The following is a 22,802-nucleotide window of genomic DNA, read 5'->3' as shown; positions in this document are numbered from 1 at the left end:
CTTTGGTGAACCAACCCCTGGCGCTACCCTGGGTATTGTCTCTGTTGTTTCTCTTAGATTCTTGCTAGTACAAGCAGTTTCCCATGATAGAGAGGGTCTATGGAAGTAGTCTTAGAGACCTTATTGTTTTCTCACATGACACCTCCATTCTAGGGAGGATGAAACACTTCATTCACATCCTTAAGCATTAGGAACACCAGTGAATCTTTCAGCTGGAAATGTTTTCCATAGAGCAAAAGGGTTCTCTCTGTCTTTTTTTTTTTTTCTAGCACAGCCCATTCAGGTTTATGCTAAGTCATTGCATTTCAGTATCCTGATGTGCCAAGTGTAAGCTGGTAAAGTTTAACCATAGAGTCTCTTTCTTCTACACTTGAAGAAAGTTCTGATTACAGGGAAATGAAGATAAGGAAGCAGATAGGTACAAAAGAGATATCAAAAATCTTTGACAAATGGTAGAATAATTCCAAATTTAACTGTGAACATGGTAATTTGAATTTAAAAATTGATTTCTCCATAAATTTAAACCCAAAAGTAAAAATATCCAGAAATTTAGTTTGTTTAAATGCTTTTTTTTTATTAAAATAAAAAATACCAAAAGCCTCTTGTTTTCTCGAAGCATCTTTCTTAGAAATTCAAAAAAATTAATAAAGGAAATGTAACCATTTTCTGACTTAATTAATATTAGCTGGAAAATAGAACTGGAGCCTCTCTCATGGCCAAGCACTAGAAATGGAGTGTTCTCTTGCTGTTGTGCGTCCTCCCTATCCACGAGTGAAGAGTATGGAGTATGGTTAACTGTGTTCCTTAACATGTGCTGGGCCAGGAAGTCTGACTTCTGCCAGTGGCTGAAGTGGAGAAAGCGAAAGCTACCGTGCTCCTCTCCCCTTAACTAAACACTGTGCGCAGCTATCATCTGGAAGTAATATTTCGACTTGAGCACATTGTGCCAAGTAGACACTTAATACAGAATATACATTAGACTAAATGAATTCCAGATCTCACCAATATTGAAAGAGAAAGAAGACCTGGCTTCCTTTGCTTGCACTGTTAGCATAAAGTATTGTGTAATTGAAATGCAGTTGTTAAGAATGCCATGAGGTTTCAGTGGAGCCTACAGTTAGGGAGTATCTCAAACAATTTCAGAAACTCTTAGCTTTTATTTTGATTTAGAATTTTAAAATAGAACCTTGGTCTTGCTGTCACAATGGAGTTTCATTCTTATCAGTGCTGGGAGAGTTAATTGGGGTTCATCTTCAATCATTCTAGTCATGTTTGTCACCTTGCAGGAACCTAGAACCACTCTGTGTTGGAGTGGCACCGACTTCCACCTCCCTCACAGGACCGATACTGTTACATCACAAGCAGTCCCCTAGGAGTGTCCCTCCCTTCTGCTTACTTGTTCGGTTTATCTTTTATTTGCAGTGATTATTTGATAAAGGACACAGAGTTCAGGCTGAAAATCTTTACCAAGTAGATTTCAACAAGCCTGCCTTGAGCTGGGAGTCAGAGCCATCTCTCTCTTGCACAACAGCTCATTGGATTCCAGATAGCAACCTGCCTAAAATTCCTTCCTGGTATGAAACTGAATTGTTCATTTGTTTTTCAGTTAAACAACAACAACAACAACCAAACAGAAACAAAACCCATCTTACAGTTTGGTCGTTTAGAAAGAGGCTGGAAGAGTGTACTCAACACTTTCAGGGTCAGCCTGCTCTACAATGTGAGTCTAGATGATCCAGGGCTACAAACCAAAAACTCCAAACCAAATCCGACCCTCTCCCCAAAGTCTGAGTAGCAATGCAGAGAAGTTCCAGAAGTGACCTTACTGGAAACAGAAGCTGTTTACATTCCATAACAAACCTCTGCAGGTTGCATTTACCACACTCTGAGCACAGCAAAGTACTATGACCAGACTTAAAGACATGCAGCTCTTAGCACTCAGCATACAGCATGGTAGAGTTTGCTGCATGAGGATAAAGGGGAGCAGTAAGAGGGAGAGGAGGAGAGGATGGTGGACTCTCCACTGTTCACTGCTCTGTCACTTACTGGACACCATGTAGCTTCTCATAGCCCATTCCCAGCGTGCAGCACAAGTGGCTAGTGTGCCATTTTTGTCAGTCCAGAGAGTGAGTGCAGTGACAGCAGCTCCTCTCAGAGCTCAGTACCCGTGCTTTGACTAAGAGCGCGCGCGCGCGCACGTGTGTGTGTGTGTGTGTGTGTGTGTGTGTGTGTGTGTGTGTGTGTTGTATATATGTTTGTGTGTGGTGTATATATGTGTCTGGTGTATTGTGTGTGTGTGTTGTATATATGTTTGTGTGTGGTGTATATATGTGTCTGTGTGGTGTATTGTGTGTGTGTGTGTTGTATATATGTTTGTGTGTGGTGTATATATGTGTCTGTGCAGTGTATCGTGTGTGTGTGTGTGTGTGTGTGTGTGTGTGTTGTATATATGTCTGTGTGTGGTGTATATATGTGTCTGTGTGGTGTATCGTGTGTGTGTGTGTATATGTTGTATATATGTTTGTGTGTGGTGTATATATGTGTCTGTGTGGTGTATCATGTGTGTGTGTGTGTGTGTGTGTGTCTGTGTGTGTGTGTGTGTGTGTGTGTGTGTGTGTGTGTGTGTGTGTGTGTGTATGTGGTACATGTGGGCCAGGAATTGATTCTGGTGTCTCCCTCAGTTGCTCTCGCAGTAAATGTTATTGTTGGTATGTGAGAGAGTAGGGGTCTCTAAGCTCCTCTCGTCCCTTTAGGGGTCTGGGATGGAAACTGAGGGGAGATACTCAGTGATTTGGGGGCTGAATTGGTGTAGACCTCCTCTCTTCTCAGGCTCTTTCTGGGTTAGGTCATCAGGGCTTCTTCCTCCTTGGAGGCCATGTAAGCATGAAGTCTATCACTGTGTTGCTGTAGGCAACTGTATTGTTATACCAGGATATGAGCTTGACAAAATAGTTGTTGAGGGCAGTGCCAGTCCCAGCATCAAAGGTGGAGGAATGGGTATCACTGTTAAAATCATAGGCGACAACCTGGTTCTCAGTATGGTCCAGGATGACCTTTGGGTGCTCTCTACATCACCTTCTTCTTAATGCCATAGTATCTGGTAGTGTTCTTTAGGTGGTGTCTCAGATCTACATTTGGGGGCAGGACCATGAAAGACCATGCCACTGAGCTTCTTGTTAGCTCTGAGATGACCTTGCCTACAGCCTTGATCGTACCAGTCGGGGTATGATGTTCTTTGCAGCCCCATAGAGATCGTGCCACAGGTTCCACAAAGTGGCCAGTCTTTTGGGTGAGACAAAAGCATGGCTGTGGTCATGATTCCCTCCACTGAGGTTTATGGATGACCTTGACTGTGGAGGCTAAGCAGTTGGTGGTGAAAGGGCATTGTTGACAATCCTGAGTGAGTTGTCGTACTCCTCATTGTAAGTATAAGGGCATTAGCAGAAGGGACAGAGATGATGACTCTTTCAGCTCACCTTTCAGGTGAGCTCTGGCCTCCTTCTCCATGGCTGTGACCCCATAGTACACTCATCACCAGGATCCCTCCCTTTAATGATGGCTGGGTCTCACTTTTGAAAGACAGAGATGGATTTCTGATTGATGACTTTTCCTGTTTTCAGCCTTGACTGCCATGGAGCTTGCTTTAGGTGTAACAGCATTGGACCATTTAGATCTTGTAGTTAAGGTAGTGAAATCAAAGGTAATATTGATGGCATCAATCTACTTTGCTAGAGTTGAAGGCAGTCCTGGTGATCAGGTGCCTAATTTGGCCAAGTCAGGTTCATTCCAACCTTCACCATTGTGCCTAAGGGACAAGGCTGACATTACGAAAGAAGAAAATGCAAATGTCTCTGAAATGGGGAGGAGCATTGACCCCCACCCCATATATATATATTTGTTTGATTTCTGAGATAGGGTTTCTCTGTGTAGCCCAGGCTGTCCTAGAACTCAGTATGTAGGCCAGGCTGGCCTTGAAGTCACAGAGGTCTGCCTGCCTCTGCGTCCTGGGTACTGGGATTAGAGGCGTGCACCAGCACACCTAGCAGACTCCATCATTTTTTAAAATTTAAAATTTAATCTTTTAGAAATTTTTTCTACATGGGAACACTGTATTTACATCATTTCTATCATCTCTCTTTTAACTCCTTTAGTTTCCTATCCCCCACAACTCTTTCTCAAATTCATGGCCTCCTGTTCTATAATTAGTATTGTTTTATATATTCACACACTGGGTCCAAATTAGTATTGCCTATATGTATGTGAATTTAAGGCTATCCACTTAGGCCTAAGCAACCTGTCAGGGGATCATCCCTAAAGAAAAATGATTCTTGCTTCCTCAGCATCCAAGAACAGCCTGTAACTCTTCGTTTATAGGTATGGCTTTGTCAGCTCCCCTCCATCCATGTTTGGCATGTTGACTGGTGTGGTCGTGTACAGGTGTTGTACAGGCAACTGAAATTGGGAATTTGTGGATGCAACACTCTGTGACGTCCAGGAGACACTATCTCATAGGAGTTGTCCTGGCTCTTAGAATTTTTCTCCCTTCTATGTTGTTCACTGAACTTTGGCTATAAAAGTTATGTTATAGATATCCCTTTTGGGGCTGGGGACTCCATTGTCACTTATTTCTTCTGCACTCTGTTATGGTTCTATAATAGCCTCTGCATGCTGCAAAAAGAAGCTTCTTTGATGAGGTATGACTGTTATACCTATCTAGAAAGCAAACAGATGAGGCTTCCTTTTTGGTCTGGGTGTAGAAAGGCCGCCCACTTCATTTGCTTATTTATTTATTTGGAAAAGCCAGCCTACCTCATTTACTTATTTATTTATTTGGAAAGGCCAGCCGCCTCATTCATTCATTCATCCACTTATTTATTTATTTGAAAAAAATATAAATTCATAGATGAACAATTTGCTAACTTGAAGTATTTCTTTCAGTGGAAGTGTTTGTCATTTTAAATTTCTGTAAGTGGTCATTCCTTCTGTGTGTGTGCAGCAGTGAGAGGCTGGAGGAGGAGGGTATCAGTCGTCCTGGTCTGTCAGTTTCTTCCATAGACCCTTGGACAGGGTCTCTCAGTTAACCTGGGTTTGCTGGTTTGATTAGATGAGTTGGCTAGTAACCCCAGGGCCCTGCCTGTCTTTACCTCCCACAGCACTGGGATTATAGGTACTGGTGTGAATTTGCCTGGTGTTTTACCTACATGCTGGGGGTTTGAACTTAGGTCCTAACGTTTACACAGCAAGCACTCTTACCCACTGAACCATCTTCATCTGTCCTCATTTCCAACATAAAGCCTGCTGTAAGTTAAATCTCAAACTTCACCTCTTTTCTTCTTTCTCCTGTCAAAACTTTGCCAGAAACATAAAAATCATAGAATTTAGGAAACAAGTAGAATATTGGAGCAGCAATTTTGGATTTTTCATGATTTTTTTTTCTGTGAATCACCATTAATTTCCAATGATGATGAAAATCCCCCCTTTTATGACAATTAAAAATATGTTTATCTGCATTCACTTATTTATCATTCATGTCAGACTTGAAAGGACCTTAAAAAGTATGTTTTTTAAAGCAAATTTTGTATTCATCATGGATAACAGATATACAGAGTTAACTGCTGTAGATGTCTTTCTCTATGCTGTGAATATATGTTGCTCTGATTGGTTGATAAATAAAATGCTGATTGGCCAGTAGCCAGGCAGAAAGTATAGGTGGGATAAACAGACAAAAAGAATTCTGGGAAGAGGAAGGCTGAGTCAGGAGACGCCAGCCCACCCTCCAGGGAGCTGGATGTAATGGCACACAGGTAAAGCCATGGAACACATGGCTGCTGTGGGATGTTCTGTATGGCAAATGTGTTGCTGATTGGTCAATAAAATACTGATTGGCCATTGACTAGGCAGGAAGTATAGGCGGGACAAGGAGGAGAATAAAGCTGGGAAGTGGAAGGCTGAGCCTCTTTGTGTTTACTTGGGTCTGAGTGGCTGTGGACCACGTGGGACAGAGGAAAATTTTCAGCTACAGTTAACAGTACCATATCTAAAGTTTACTTGTAGATGAAATTTGATCTCAAGTTCAAAAATCACACCATTCACTTTGGTTAGAAACTTGGGACTTTAGAACAATGTACCCATCATTCTCCAATCACCATTCAGTCTTCTCCCGTCATCCTCCATGCTCTTACCTGTCTGCCTGTCTGTCTACCTACTTATCTACCTGTCTATGTATTTTTGGGTATAGCATTAAGGAGTCAGGAGTCTGGGATGACATTTTCTTTAATTATATATGAATTCTGACCTAGAGAGTACTTTTAAAACACGTTGGTAAAAAGGAAGTTGCCTCACTCAAACCTTTGTCTGAGAACTTACCTGGTGTACTTACTTACTGGCCATTTCTCTTTTGTGTTATGTGGGATAAAGAATAGTCACTAAATACTTGATGTGAGCACTTTGGGGGATAATTTTGCATTTTGGAGGAAGTAATTTTCTTTAACTAGAATGCATGTGGAAAGCCTGGTTAATCAGTGGTCTAGGTTGCTGGGCTGTTGTTAATCACAAGTCTTGCTCTATAATCATAATGTATTTTGGATATTCTCATTTGTATTATCTCTTAAACTCTTTGTGTGGGCATTCTGATTACTTGATTGCATCTGCCAGGCACAGTGGTTTTTAAAGCAGCATTGATGACAAAATCATGCAGCTTAGCAGGTAAAATGAGAATCTGAAAAGACAATTGTTGGTTGAAGTATGATTGTTGCCTATTGCCTTTGCGACTTGTCCAGTGAGTTCCAGTGTGGGATACAGAAGTGCATATATTATTGCTCTGTTGCCTGTGGCTTCCTCATCCTGGTGGAGACACAGGTTACTGGCAGGTAGAGGTCGCCTGCCTTCTTACACAGAGCAGATTCATTTTTCATCTGTTTTTCCTCAAAGAAGGTTCTGTTAAAAACCAGATAAAAACATGGATGGATGGAATTGTATTTCATGAAAATCTGATATGGCCAAAGAGATTTCTTATGTAGAATTATACACTTCCTAACACCAATGACTGTAGGTATTGGGTTTCAGTATTATTGGCACCCGTGGACCTAGCTGTCTTATTATCTTAGTGTTCTCTTTTTATCGCAGTTTCTGGATAGTGGACTACCCAGTTTAGTGCTTTATACAATTATTGATGGGGTTCAGGACATGTTATACCCAAATGTAACATCTTTGGTATTAGAAGTGGAAGGAATTTGAGCCACCACCAGAAACAGAAGGTTGCTCTGGCCTTCTCCCACTTTATCCTGTGAAGCAGGTCATAAATCCTTAGAAGATTTTCTCAGCTTTTCTTGACTAGGTCAGAGATCTTTACATGAGAAATGCTAGAGACCGAGGGGGCATGGACAGGCTTCCTTAAGTTTCTCCCAGCTAGAGTTATGTTCCTGTCCTGCCTAGCCACTTTTCACAGCTGACTATGCTTCATTAGACCTTCAGCAAACCTCTCTAAAAACCCTCAAAGTTTTTTACATTCTGAGGTATGTGTACTTTAATGATAGAATTCCTGCATAGCAGATGTAGGGCTCTGTGTTCAATCCCCAGCACCCAAACTCACCGGTGACACCCTGAAACAAAAACACTCAGGCTTAGCTGTTTCTTTAGCTTGCATTTCCTTTTGAAGGCACCTTGTGTGTCACATGCAATATAGGCTGCATACATCCATACGCTTTTCTTTAGTCAGTTCATCTTTTATAGTTAGTGTAAGCTTAGGAAGAAGGAGGACCCCCTCTTTCATCATTTTATTTACTCTGGCCAGACTGACAGCCACTCCCCAAATGGACTCACATTGAATTTTCTTTTCTTCTGCTTTTGCGTAGGAAGAAAAAATATTCATCTTGAGTTTAAAGACATTAGTTTTTCAATACATTATCTCTGAGTAATTTTGGTTTTATTTTATTTTTATTTTTGAGATAAGGTCTCGCTATATAGTCTAGGCTGGTCTTGAATTTGCCCTCCTCCTGCTTCATCTTTCTAAGTGCTGGCTTACCAGGTGTGTACCATCATAACCAACTTTCCTCCTCTATCTGATATGTTGAGCAGTTTGTCTCTCAGCTGGGCTGTGTCCCCCCCAAACACGAGTGCAATTGTACAAGTCAAGCTGTCATCTAATCTTCCAGATAGGTGCCTTTCCACAAAGCCTTTTCATTAATGACCTTTTATACTTCCATTTTCTGTCCCGGGTGGTTTTAGTTTTCCTAGGCCATTGAGGGAGGGCAGTCCAAGCTACACAGTGCTGTAGTTACTCTGGTTATACATCTGCTTTGCCCCTCCTTAGAGTTCGCTCCATTCCATTCTTTTTCTTTTCTTTTCTTTTCTTTTCTTTTCTTTTCTTTTCTTTTCTTTTCTTTTTTTTTAAAAATTTCTCAAGATAGGGCTTTTCTCTATGTCGTCCTGGCTGCCCTGGAACTCACTCTGTAGACCAGGCTGGTCCTGAACTCACAGAGATCCACTTGCCTCTTGAGGGCTGGGACTAAAGGCGTGTGCCACTATGTCTGGCTAGCTTTTTTTCTTGGTCCCATGACCTCATCCTTTATTTCAGCAAACTTTTCTCCTCCTTTTCTAGTCTGTGCTCTGGTGGCACTAAGTACCTAGTTCTTTGTTATGTCTCTAATCGGTTTTCTCCATTAGCACTTTTTTTTTTTTTTTTACAGTGATGTAAGCACAGGCAGGTAGACTCATTTTCAGGAAAAAATTAGATTATTGTTTTTTATTTCCTGTACCATGTGCATGCCTAGTGTCCACAGGGTCAGAAGAGGGCATTGGATCCCTTAGAACTGAGGTTATGGGAGTCTGTAGGCTACCACTGGGTCCTGGGAACCAAACCCAGGTCCTCCACCAGAGCGGCAAGACTTCTTAACTGCTGAGCCATCTCTCCAGCCCCCAGGATTGCTCTTAATTAAAACCATAATTGTAGCTTTTAAATTCCCACATCTTGGCCGGGCAGTGGTGGTGCATGCCTTTAATCCCAGCACTCGGGAGGCAGAGCCAGGCATATCTCTGTGAGTTCAAGGCCAGCCTGGTCTACAGAGCAAGAACCAGGACAGGCACCAAAACAACATGGAGAAAACCCTGTCTTAAAAAAAAAAAAATTCCCACGTCTTCTTGATGCATCTTTTGTAGATGTAAACATTACTGGTAGCTTTCTCTGATACTTATTTATTTAACTGCTCTCTGATAGTTACAGATATCTGTCAGTGTTCTCTCCAGTTGCTGGCATTTTTGTGATCACTACATTTAGCTCAGAGACAGGCAAACAGCTGGTGTTTAATAAGCGTGGGTGTTGGTGTTCTGTTGCACTGTGTAGAAGACATCGATGCAGAGATTTTCAAGGCAGTTTATTTAGTGAGAGACTGTTATAGGTAAGTACAGTGTCATGGAAGTTATCTTTTCAAAGAATATTGTCCACATCAGGCTGGTATTCTCTACTGGTTTGCTCTCAGTGGCCTAGCTTTGTTCCATTTATCTTCACTCTTTTGTGTTGTAAAGTAATACTATAACTACATTCTGATATATTGGCTCATATCCTTATTTTAACATTGGCTACAGAAATAATAATTAAATATACAGTTATATCATTGTATGTACGTATATAAGCTTTTCTTTGTAAAAAATTGTGATTTCATATCATGATGCTTTGTTATTAAGTTCAGCTTGTTTTTCTCCTCAGGCAGCAGAAGATGTCACTTTCATTGGGCCTGATCCTCATGCTATTCAAGCCATGGGTGACAAGATAGAAAGCAAACTATTAGCCAAGAGAGCAAAGGTCAACACAATCCCTGGTTTTGATGGAGTAGTAAAGGTGAGAGACGTTAACTTAAATCTTTATGACATGTGTCCTCAGTCAAACATTCTGAAGTAAGTATGGGATCAAAGACAATTATTGTTTATGTGTGTGTATATATATATATATATATATATATATATGTATTGTTTATGTATGTATATATATATGAGAAAAAATAGAATGGTTTAAGTCAGGTTGTTTTCAATGGTATGAACTATGAGCAGGGAGAAAACATTGGTATATTGTATGTAATGAGTAGATATTGATGTATACTGTCATGGAAAAAATAAACTTGCATTGTAGTGTGTATACCTTTAATCCTAGCACTGGGGATGCAAAGACAGACAGATTTCTGTGAGTTTGAGTTCAGTTTGGTCTACATAGCAAATTCCAGGCCAGCCAGGGTTATAAAGTGAGACCCTGTTTCAAAAAAAAAAAAGGAAGAAAGAAAGTGCCGTTAGATTTCCTGAGTGTGTCTCCCTCGGCATCCTATGTAAGCTGCAGTCATGCTTCCTCAGCTCTGGAGAGCTTGATATCAAGCACCGGCCACACTGGCCATATCAAGGAAGCCCACATGATTGTGAACCTCGGACAGTTTCTAAGTTTCTCAAGGCTGGGATTGGGTGTGGGGTAACTGCCATCTAAGAGCCAGCAAAAGTATTGAGGATTTCAGTCACAAGTGTACAAGGAACCTCTCCAAATGGGCCTGACAGCAAATTTTATTTATTTATTTATTTAGCCCTAGAGTGGTAGGGTCTCATATGAATCTTGGGCCCCAGGCTCTTGATCTTGCTACTCTGTCTCTGGAATGGTGGAACTGCAGGCATACACTACCTCACATGGTCTTGATGGCAGAATGCTGTTCATTTGACCCCCCAGGAAAACTACACCCTGGCCATACCTTGGCCAGGTCCAGAGCAGAGTGTGTTTTTCTTATTAGCCTTTCCACTGATAGGCATGGACCTCTCTTTACTTTGTTGGTGTAGAGGTGGGTGCAGGAATATGGCATTTAGAGCTCTTCAGTTTGAACCTTATTTAATCACAACAGTACTGATGAGTAACAGTTCGGATTAACACTGGCTTCATGAATCGAAGTGTCCCTAGGGGTTCCAGGAGGGGGCTTCCAGGGAACATTTGTTTGATTACTCCATTTTCACAGTAAATGTTTTCTTAAGAAATTAGTAGATAGAGGGTCTCCTAAGAAGAGGGATTGCTCCTTGATTAGAGGTCTAAAGGTGAAAGCTGTGGGTGGGACACTGGAAATGTGTGGGATGCCATCCCTGCCTGTCCACAGGTGCTTTGTAGGTGGAGGAAGAGCTTGTGTAGCATTGGCTGGAATTAAGGTTGATACTGCATCATCTATATTGACAAAAACTACATGCATCTCTCTACTAACTATTAGACTCTCCTGTGAGTTGAAGGGCAGAGGGAGATGGGCACTTGATTTTGTGTCAGAGCATTGCCCTTTGGGTTTTTTTCCCTCTACTTCTTTTAGATGATAGAGAATAATTATTTTTCCATTTTTTTGGTTTATAATCTTATAGGTGTCTTTACAGAAAAAAGTGGTACTTAATTTTTGGAGTAGATTACTAGTTTATGGGTCTTATTTTAGTTTTTCAAATGTGTTATAATACTGTATATATATATATTCCAATGTATAGGATAGCTATAACTCTTGTATACTGTTGCTAGGCATATAAATTTATGTTCCGTTATGGAAATCAGTATGGAAGTTCCTCAAGAAATTGTGAATAAAACTACCATACTACCCAGCTGTACCATTCCTGGGTATTTAGCCAAAGAAATCAAAGTCATCATACAATAGAGAACCTTCACACTCATGTTTATTCAGGCACTATTCATAATAGCTGTACAATATATAAAGAAAAGTGTGTTATATTAATTAAGCCATTAAGAATAAATTATTTTGGTTACAGGAAAATGTATGGAACTGAAGATGATAATGTTTAGTTAAATAAGCCAGGCTCAGAATGACAAATATAACTCCTAGATATGGGATATAGGGGAGGAGGGCCATGAAAGTAGAACATGGAGAGGCCTGAAGATAAAATGGAGTTGGTAGATTGCTTGCCCAATATGCATAAAACCTTGGGTTGAGTCCTCAGCACTGCACAGTCCTGCAATCCTAGCATTTGGGGGAGATGAAGAGAGGAGGTCAGATGTTAAAGGTCATCCTTGTCTACATACTGAGTTTGAGGCTATCCTATTCTACTACTCATGAGACTCTGTCTCCAAAAAAAAAAAAAAAAGGAAAGGGACCAGTAGGGGTGGGATAGTTATGGATAATGGAGGATAAATATGATCTAAATAAAAATCTTTATATGTTTATGAATTATCATGACAAGTTTGTTGTTTTAGACAATTAATGTAAACAACTTGTAGAACAATCTTCCCTTCCTTCCATTTGTCCTTCTTTCCCTTCTTTCTCTGGTTCTTGAATTATCCTTTTCATTAAAGAGAGATGAATGTTTAAAATGTAATTTTCAATATTATATCTGGTACCATGTATTTCCCTTTAACAAGTTTAGTTTCATTCATCATTTATGCGGTGGTTTGAATAAGAATGGTCCCCTTAGGCTCATATATTTGAATGCTTGGTCCCCAGTTGGTGGAACTGTTTGGGAAGGATTAGGAGGTGTGGCCATGTTGGAGGTGTGCCACTAGGGGTGGGCTTTGAGGTTTCAAAAGTCCATTCTTTTCCCAGTTAGCTCTCTTTCTGTCTATTGCTAGTGGATCAGATGTGAGCTCCAGTTACTTCTCCAGCTACTTTCCTGCCTGCTGTCATGCTCACCACCATGATGATCATGGATTCTACTATTCTCTGAAATTGTGAGCACCGAATTAAACTCTTTCAAGTTGCCTCGGTCACGGTGTTTTGTCACAGCAACAGAAAAATAACTAAGACATCATCTAATTAACTTGCTCTTGGAAAATGGAGAGCAGAGCAAAAATTATAACGTTAGACTTGTATAAGAAAGCAGGGCTCATGAGTAAGGAAAAGGAATTAGCCAACAGTTACTTGCCACTCACTGTGATTGCAAAGAGCTTGAAGTTCCAGTGGGGGACCAGCAAACATTCAGACAGTTTAGCCCATCTCAGTGACATTTATCTCAGTGGACACAGACTCATATAGGAAGGGCACTGAACCCAGATTTTGGGTAAAAGTGATAGCTAAGCAGTAGGTGAGAGGCAATGAGTTAGGTACAAGGGAGTATTATCAAGACTGTCAGTAAAAACATGGTCTTGGAGGATCATGGAGCAGAGAGACAGGGCCCACTCCAGCATACCATGAAAAACTACAGCAGGAAAGCTGGTAAGGTTTGAGATATGGCCACCAGTTCTGTGTAGAGGCTTTCCTTGTGGATTTGGGAGCCCCCAGCCAGTTTCATGCAAATGGTTAACATGAGACAACTGTGTAAGAAGCAAAGTCATTTTGGGGAGTGGAGGATGTAGCCCAGTAGATGGGGTGCTAACATGCTGCATGCCCAGGGTTCAATCCCATCAGTGTGGCTGTGCACATCTATAATCCCAGCACTTCAGAGGATTAGGAGCTCAAGGTCATCCTTGGTGACTTAGTGGATTTGAGGCCAGCCCTGTCTCAAATAAATGAGTGGTTGAATGAATGAATGAATGTAATTTTTGTTTGCCAAATGGTAAGAACACTAGCATAGAGTTAAACCTTATGTTTGATATTCAAATTGGAATCCTCTTCCTTTTGTTGAGGCAGGAAATTATGGGTCCTAATACAAAGTGTTGGGTGAAGCAAAGGCCATATTGGATCAGTAGGATTATGGATGCATTCGATGTTAGCTATGAAGCAGAGGGTGAGTCCCTCATTATTATAGTTGTAACACTGACAAAACAGCTTTTGGGACATGAATTTAATGTCTCTGAATCATTATTGCACTTTAATAGGAACTAGTAAGTGTTGTACTGTAATTCCAGCACTTAGGAACAGAGGTGAGAAGATAGCTTCACTTCAGGGCCAACCTGAGCTACACAGTGAGACCCCAGGTCAAAAAAAAAATAGAGGCATGGGGCTGGAGAGATAGTTGAGAACATTTGGGTCTCTTCCAGAGGATCTAAGAGAGTTTATTTCTGAGCACCCCTGTTGGATGCCTCACAATCACCTAAAACTCCGGGGGATCTTATACCTCTTCTGTTCACTATAGGTTTCTGCACATGTGTGACATACACACATACACATAAAACAATAAAATAAGATGATTAAAAAAAGACAAGTAAATTCAGCCACACCCTCTAGATGATGTCCATGTCAAATACTGCTCTGCTTTGCTGCTCATGGTTCAGGCTGAGCCTTTTCACATGTGTGACAGACACACACATCGACATAAAAAAATTAAAAATAAGAAGTCTTTAAAAAAGGCAATAGTAATGTCCATTTATACCACGGAGCAGAGTATGGCAATATACTTAAATGAGTTTCTAAATCAGGCAGCCCTTGATACTGAACCTAACAACTTGATTTTGATGCCCAGAACCTAACAGTGAAGGAGAGAACCACTTCCTAGGAGCTGTCCTCTGATCTCCAATGTGTGTATCCTCACCTAAAAAACAAATAAACAAATGAAAAAAGTAATAAAAGCTATATTCTTGCTTTAACAGAAAGAAAGCTAGTATGAAGAAAATCATTTAAAAAAATATAAAACAAGAAAATGGAAACCAGCTCTATTCTAGAAATTAGAAATTAAGATATTAAATGTTGGTATTTTCTCCCTGCTAAACAAAAAAGAGAAAAAATTCCTTATTAATGATGCCTAAAGTCTTCATATTTTTGTAAAAGTATGATTGCTGTTTTGTTTATTGCCTTGTTCCAGCTATGTTTACTGTGGGTTTTTTTTTTTTAATAACTTATAGAGGAGTATACTAAATATCCCAAGGTTTTTGAAAGTATAGTCAAGCTTCAAACCTGAATATTCATGGGTTTAGCATCCACAGAGCCAATCTCTGGGTTAAAAAATACTTTAGAAAAAAGTTGTGATGGACTGTATTGAACAGACATTGGCTTTTTGTCCTTTTTTTTTTTTTTTAACTAAATGATGCTGTGTAATAGCCATTGGCTTAGCAACTGCACTGTTGGGCATTTTAAGTAACAGGAGAGGGTTTAAAGCATAGGAGATGATATGGGTAGGTTACATGTATTTAAATTCTTCTCTCATACAATACATTCCAACCTCTACTCCTCCCTCACTCCTTCCAGTTCCCCCCCACCACCCCTCTCCCCAGATCTACCTCCCTGACGCCCCCAGAAAAGAGCAGGCCTCCCAGGGATATCAACCCAATGTGGAACAAGAGGATACTGTAAGACCAGGCCCAAACCCTCACATCAAGGCTGGACAAGGGAACCCAGTAGGAGGAAACGGGTCCCAAGAGTAGACAAGAGTCAGAGACACTCCCACCCCATGAAACACCAAGCCAACAGCCATAACATACACGCTGAGGACCTACAGCAGACTCATGCAGATTCCATGATGTCTGTTCAGTCTCTATGAGCCCTGGTTAGTTGATTCTGCGGTCTGTTCTCCTGGTGTCCTCGACCCCTTTGTCTCCCAGTTCCTTCGCCCCCTCTTCTAGAATAATCTGTGGGTTGCTAGGACTCTTAGACTACAGTAGAGCTTCTGCTAGCCTGATTCTGAGTAAATGGAAAAACCTAATAGCTAGGCCTTTCCTGGGTCCAGAATTAATGAAAACTTTTATTTACTCTGTTTATTATTTGACTTTATTTACTTATTTCTATTTTTATTTGAGACAAAGTCTTGCTCTAGAGCCCAGATCGGCCTCTCAGTCATGTCCCTCGGGCCTCCCCATCTTGACTGTGGGTTACAGGCATGTGCTACCATGTCCCACTCACGTTCCTTCTATTGTAGAATAGTGTAGAAATTAGTTTAGAAATTAGCTAAGCTACAGCCCTTACTCATAGTGGTATTTTCCTCTCTCAAAACCAGTTGCTGATTCTGCTCTAGAACTAGCTGAGGAATGCGGACTGTTTATCTTTCCTGTGAAGGATAACAATATTCTCATCTAGGACTGGGGATGTGGCTTCATTGTAGACCTGTCTAGCATCATTTTCTTTTAATAAACTGTAAGATATTTGTGCAACACATTTAACAGGATCCACTGTCTTCAGCCCTGAGTATTTATATATTTTCCGTGTCTTATACATATTAATTCGCAGACCTGTCTCAAGAATGTCCTACAGCTAAGAGTATATAGCAGATTCAGCCCTGTGTTTTCTTTAAAATCTTTCTTACAGTTATTAATTCTCTCTGTGTGCATGAGTGCATGCCATGATGTGAGTGTGGAGGTTATGAGACAGCTTGTGGGACTCACATCTTCCCGTCCACTATGTGGGTCCCAGGGTTTGAACAAAGGTCATCAGGTTTTACATGCTGATCCACCTTGCCAGCCCTCGGTCCTGTTCTTCCTTTTCACTTTTAATCATACATTTAATTTAATTTATTATTTTTAATGAATTTTTAGTTTTGGAAATTATAACATAAGTACATCATTTCCCTTTACTCCCTCAAACCCCTCCCATGCACCCCCTGTAACTCCCTCTTGTTTTTTCTTAAAATATTGTTATATTGGATTTGTGACATGTTAAAGATGTTTTGCCTAGGAGAATTTTTTTTGTGAATAAAGAACAATGTATATTTGGTAAAGTTCAATATTTATGTTTTTATTTAAAACTTAACATCTGTAATTGGGGTGAACTTGACTTTCATTGCTTTTTATGGAGTTTAAACTTGCAGCTCTTTCATTTGAAAACTTACTGCCATGTAAAGACCAGTTTTTAACTTAAAAAAGAAATAGGGGGTTGGAGAGGTAGCTCAGTGGTTAAGCACACATACTCCTCATCCAGAACACCTGAGTTCTGTTTCTAGCACCCACATCAGGTGCCTCACAACTGCCTGTAACTCCAGCTCTGATGGATAGCTCTAGCCTCCCAGGGCACCTGCATCCATCATATACATGATTAAAAATACATCTTCAGAGGGAAAAAATAGCAGTAGGGAAGTGCTATGTATTTTACAAGAAGAACTTGTCTTGATGGCACATACTTATAATCCCAGCATTTGGGAGGCGAGGCAGGAGGATCCTCTAAGTCAACAATGGCCAAGAATTCAGAGACAAGTTGAGGTACTGGGGCTTGGTTACTCTAAGTAAACAATGTAGTCATTTACAGATATGCTTACAGATGTGCAGATTAATTAATTAATACATTTACAGATAAGGGGCGGTACTGAGATTGGTTACTCCCAAGTCAACAATGACTAAGTATTTAGAGACAATGGAGTTGGCTTTTCTCAGGTGAGCAATATTTCATGGAGTGTACTTTATCTGGAGACAGACTGAATCCTGCCTGCTTGAGTCCTCCTGATCCATAACTTGATGTTTTGGGACGAGAAGTTCTGCTGCCATTTAAGATGACATCATGTAACTGAAATATTCTGATGGAAGTGGATGGATAATTGTTGATTAACTGGACAAATAATGTTTTAAACATAGGTGCCAATTTGCTAGGTGTTGAGGATTCAGTATAGAGCAAGACTCATCTAGTCACTGCCCATGGAGATTAAGTATGAAATGACTGGCTGTCACAGCTGAAGGACAGCTGTGATGTGATTGCTTAGCAAAAGGGTCTGGCCTGGAGTGGGAGGACTGGGAAGGCCCTAAAGAGAATAGCATTTGGAGGGGACTAGAAGCCTGTTGTGCCCAGGTGGTGAGAGGATGTTGCTTTTCCTCTGACCTCGAATGTCCCACTTGTGCTCCCTTGAGCATTCCTTCACTTCTTCATTGCTTTATTCCTTCACTTTTCGTGCAACTGCTGTGTATTGAAAGACTGGTGCATCCAGGCTCTGGACTGGACATTTGAAAGACACTGCTGAACAGATTAGACAATGAAATCTAACCTGTGGAGCTTACAGCGAATGGAGTAGGGAGCGACAGAGGGTAGACAACACAAGTAATACACCCCTGCTTCTTCAGGATGCGGTGAAAAACTTCATGTGAGCAGAATCAGCTCTGGCACACACCTGTACTTTGGAAGCTGAGGCAGGAGGATCATATGTTTGAAGCCAGGCCAACTTCACAAATACCTGTCTTTTACTAACTCCACAAAAGGTAGCCAGAGTGAGGTCATCCATTTCCTTGCTCCTAGGCTAAAGTTGAGTTTTCTTTCTTTTTTCAAAATTTTCATTTTATGTATATGGGTGTTTTGCATGTATGTCCATGTGCCACCATGCATGCCTGGTACCTGTGGGACCTGAAGAGAGCATCAGGCCCCTTGGAACTAAAGTTGCAAATGGTTGTAAGCCACTGCATGGATGTTGGAAATTGGACTCCGGTCATCTAGAAGATCAGAAAGTACTCTTTTTCAGAGACAATGTTTCTCTGTGTAGCTTTGGAGCCTGTCCTGGAACTTGCTCTGTAGACCAGGCTGGCCTGGAACTCACAGAGATCCGCCTGCCTCTGCCTCCTCAGTGCTGGGATTAAAGGAGTGCGCCACCACTGCCCAGCAGATCAGCAAGTACTCTTAATTGCTGAGCCGTCTCTCCAGCCCCTTGTTGAGTGTTTTTAACACGGCCTGTGGGTACTCTCCGTTGGTGTTCCCCTCTGCTGTCATTTGTTAGCACTCTGTTCAGAAGCATCTGAGAAAGCTTCTAGGCATCTGGGATTGAGTTACACATCCCACCATCACACCTCCTATTTATTATTTCTGTGGAATACACATCACAACATTGTTCGTTAGTTACTGTGTATCATATCTAAGGTCTGGCTGCTCTCCTAGCCTGTAAGTTCCATAAGAACTTGGATGGTGCCTGCCTTCCCTCTGTGTTTTCAGGGCCTTGCTGGTGGCCAGTCTTAGTAAGTGATGACTTGATGAAATAGAAGAGAATTTTTCTCTGAGTTTAGCCAACAGGATGGACAAAGGTTGGGCGAGCCTGGGTTTTGGGTGAGACTGCAGGTTAGGTGGAATGGACTGGGCTTGGTGCTGGCCTTGGGCAGGTATGATGAAGCATTGAAGCCTAGTCACAGATTCTGAACTTTGTTCTAAGGCAGTAGTCTGTCATGGAAAGATTTAAGTGGATTTTAGGATTTTTTTTTTTGACTTATTTTAGACTTTTGAGACATGGTCTGGCTTTGACTTCACCATTCTCCTGCCTCAACCTCCTGTACATACAGGTATGTACCACCATACTTTGTTGCTCATTTGTTTTGATAACATTTAATGCCTCGACAATTGTTGCATAATTAAAAAACCTTTTAAGCATGGCAGATTTTGGTTTTAAACCATGAAAGTGTTATGGAGAACAGAATCATAATCCTATGGTAAATCTTAACCATGTTCCTCAGAACATAAAGTGTTAAGTGGCAGTCCCCATCCCCCCAGCTTGTGACAGGGCTGCTGAGCTTTTAAACTGTCTGCACAGGTACTCTCCTTACCTTCAGAAGCTGGCAGGCCATATGGAATGTGCTGCTGCTGGATGTACTATGTCTGTCCTGCATATCTTTGGGTTTAAGAACTGTCCTCTGAAAGCCCAGCCCAATTCACTATCTTCCTTCATAGTACCAAAGCCACCGAATTTCTAGGCTGTGTCACAGAAGGCCCAGCCCAGCAATGGCCTTGCCTTCCACCCTAACTGGTCTTCTTCCTCCTGGGCCCTTCTGTTTCTAGAACGCACTAAGCTTCTTTTTAGTTACGATTCCATTGTATGATGGTTCTCTGTTAGGAGGGTCCTTTTTGGGTAATCTAAAACAAGTTTTTCCTCTTACTCTGCCTGTTTCCATGAAATGTTCCTGTCAGTTCTCAGTTGACTTGCTTGTCTGCTTGACTTCTTGGTTCTCTTTGTGGACTAGGACTCTAGAAGGACAGAAAGCAGATTGCATATACTGCTGCTAGGAAGTGTTTATTGGATTTGTGTCGAAAACACATGGATCATAATTCTTTTAAATGGCTGTTTGGTATGCCATGTCAACCACTGTACTGTGTAGGTATTAGTCCTTTGTTGAAGGATCATTAAATTGTTTTCCAGATGTTTACCTCTCAAAATATCACAAGTGAAAATAATCAATTCTTTGTAAGTTTTTGTTCATGCATGCGAAGGAGGCATCCATAGGATAACTTTCCATAAATAAAATCTGTGGATAAAGAGAGACAGGCTCTCAAAGCTTGATAAATGCCATCAACTATTTGCACAGAGGTTATGTGCTTGCTTTGACATTGCAGTGTGAAGTGCTGCTTAAACTTGTATCTGTGGTCACCCTTCAGTCTGCTGGATCTACAGGGGGATACCCTGTGTAATTTCCACTGCTGGAGTGATGGCTGAGGTGGGTGTGTTTTATGTATCCCTTTAGATTTGTTTTTTCTGAAGTTAATCATCTGTTTTTTTTCTGACTGATTGACAAGTCTGTCAAAATTTTATTAAATGCTTTATTCTATCCATAACCCTGTAAGGAAGTTCCATGGTGTCATATGTTAGTGCCATCGACTTAGGATTTAGAGTTTTATCTTTTCCAATTTAACTTTGTGTAGCCCATAATATAACTAAATGTACTGAGTTGCATTTAGTATTTTTGAAAACAATGGTAATGTTTTATAATGTCTAGTACATAATAGATCTTCAATAATTTTTTTGGCTCAATGAATGACAAATGAAAATTTAATTTTTAAGGCAATTTGATTTTATCTGAAAGTTCATGTTGCAGAAATTGATTTTCATAGGAAAACTTGAACATTTAACTTTTCTCTAAGGTTTGTACCATATAAGGGATTTTGGGAAGTTTCACTTTACATGTAAAACAGAACACACGTGTGTATCATGTACATATATAAATACCTGACAAAATAGGAGAAATAGATTCTGGGTACTGTGCTTTAACCTTGTCTGTTGGCTTTCCTTGGATCCCAAGCTTTTTAGCATGCAGTTTAATTTCTCGGAGACTATCTTTGGCAAATACACTATTCCACACTGACTGAAATGTTAAAAGTTTCCTTGTAGCTGGTTATAATCCCGTCCTCATCAGCCCTCACTCTTCCTGTATTTTGTTCAAGAGGCACTAATTGTTCGCATTTGGCAGGTTTAACACTTCCTGACTAGAGGCTGTTAAAGGCAAGTATTCTCCAATAACTGTCACTGGCTGGAACAAAGAGCCTCCCAACTCAGTGTGTGGAAACCATGAACATTCTTAAATGACCCTTTCGTGGATTTTTATCCTTCTAAGCAAAAATTTAGAGAATGTAGGGTTGGTGTAAACAGCAAGGTGTAGGAAGGCAGTAAACCCTGATTTTTTTGGGGGGGGGTAGGTTGGGGGTGGGGGTGAGGTAGAGATTTATCTCTGACTTGAAAACAATTGTTATTTGGAAAATCTCATTAGCAGATGTGACTCTTGGAGTAAAAAAGACTTAAAACTGATGTCGTTTTCAGGGTTGCTTTGAACTTAACAAGCACCTATTTGTGGAGCAGACTGACTAATGAAAGGAAATTAAATTTTTCTGACAACTTCCCCTGCCAGCCTCCTTATTCAGGGATGTTGTTGGGTACTGAAGACTTTTAAGGAAGAATTTCTTTTCTTTTTCTTTTTCTTTTAAACTGGACATAAATGAACCAGTTATTTCCCTGGTCCCAGCTTGGGGAGGATTCTGTCATGATTGCTCTTCATTTTAAATGTAGTAATTTAAAAGCCTAAAAAAAAAAAAAAAAAAAAAAAAAAAATGCCAGCCTTCACTTAATGTTTTGAAGCTGTGTAAGAATTTCTGCATACTTATCAACTGGAGGTTTTAGAACGTGGCTGATAGCCCATATTGTGTTACTGGATTACAAAAAAAGTAATTGAATTGAGAAAGTGGCTTGAAGTTCAGAATTCTCTTTATCATTACAAGACAACTGTGTCCATGGAGTTTGTACAGCACATGTCAGGTTCATGGTAGATGAATGGCTTAGGCTGGGGCAATTTTTAGATGCTTAGGATTTCAAGTATTATTGGTGACAAGTGAGTCAATAAACACTGGCCCTGGACTTCAGAAAGGAGTCCTTAGCTTGCTCTTTCATACCCCTTGACTGTACAGTTTGTTCATTGAATTTAAGGTTTTAATTTATGTACCTATCTACAACTGCAAGATAAAATATGTGCCTGAGGAAAAGGGTAAAAAAATAAGAAAGGATAATGGAAATCACAGAGGTTTTGTCTTTTTAGAAACAATTGGTAATTCCTGCGGGTACTGGAAATTTACTTACTTCTAGAAAATCAATGGAGCTCCTCCCAAACAATAGACAGTCAACTCCCCCTGCTGACAGAATCTAGGAAAACAGGGTATGTAAACAGACAAGCAGGCTGCAGACAAGCTTTAATGATCTGATTTACGACGGAGTATTGATTGTAAAAATCTAAATTCTGCCATTAAATTCCGGCAACTGCACCGAATCATTGGCAATTCTGGTCATGTTTCCTGCCAGCTCATTTCAAACCGCTTTGAGTTTCTTAATATAATAACGATGAGGGAGAATTTACATTCTACTTATGGTATTAATTTTACATTTCTCTGAATGAAAAGGGTTAGAAGGTTGTAAAATTGAACATTAAATGAATCAGAGGAGACAGTAGTGCAATATATGACTGCCCTAAAGACATTGTGCAATGCCTCATGGGATTAATGTTGAGTCTCATTTCCTGCCTTTACAGGATGCAGATGAAGCTGTCAGAATTGCAAGGGAAATTGGTAAGTCCTTAAATTAACTTTGGTAGTGTTTCTGTGTCTTTCAGCAGATACGGTTGAGCAAACATGTAATAAGTAATTCCCATAGAGCAAATAATATTTTAATAGTTTTCAGTTTCTGATTACTTGTGGTTCTGGAAGAATTTATCAGTTGAATGACCATATTCTATTATTAAAGTAGGATTTGCAATCATTTGATCTTAGTTCTAGCTCTTTCACAAT

General features: G+C 40.4%; 1 protein-coding gene across 2 annotated transcripts in view; it reads left to right on the top strand.

Annotated features, from left to right (window-relative positions):
- Pcca (propionyl-CoA carboxylase subunit alpha) overlaps positions 1 to 22,802 on the top strand; it is a 359,494-nt gene that overhangs the window by 86,086 nt on the left and 250,606 nt on the right. For both annotated transcript variants that reach the window (XM_052732382.1, XM_052732381.1), the window contains exons 7-8: positions 9,704 to 9,835; positions 22,547 to 22,583. In XM_052732382.1, coding sequence (XP_052588342.1) covers positions 9,704 to 9,835; positions 22,547 to 22,583 — 169 coding nt within the window. The remainder of the gene's footprint in view (positions 1 to 9,703; positions 9,836 to 22,546; positions 22,584 to 22,802) is intronic.

Source organism: Peromyscus californicus, unplaced genomic scaffold (assembly GCF_007827085.1).
Source record: "Peromyscus californicus insignis strain IS unplaced genomic scaffold, ASM782708v3 Scaffold_12__1_contigs__length_115047231, whole genome shotgun sequence".
Classification (NCBI taxonomy): domain Eukaryota; kingdom Metazoa; phylum Chordata; class Mammalia; order Rodentia; family Cricetidae; genus Peromyscus; species Peromyscus californicus.
Note: the sequence above shows the minus strand (reverse complement) of the source record. Positions and strands in the feature narration are given on the sequence as shown.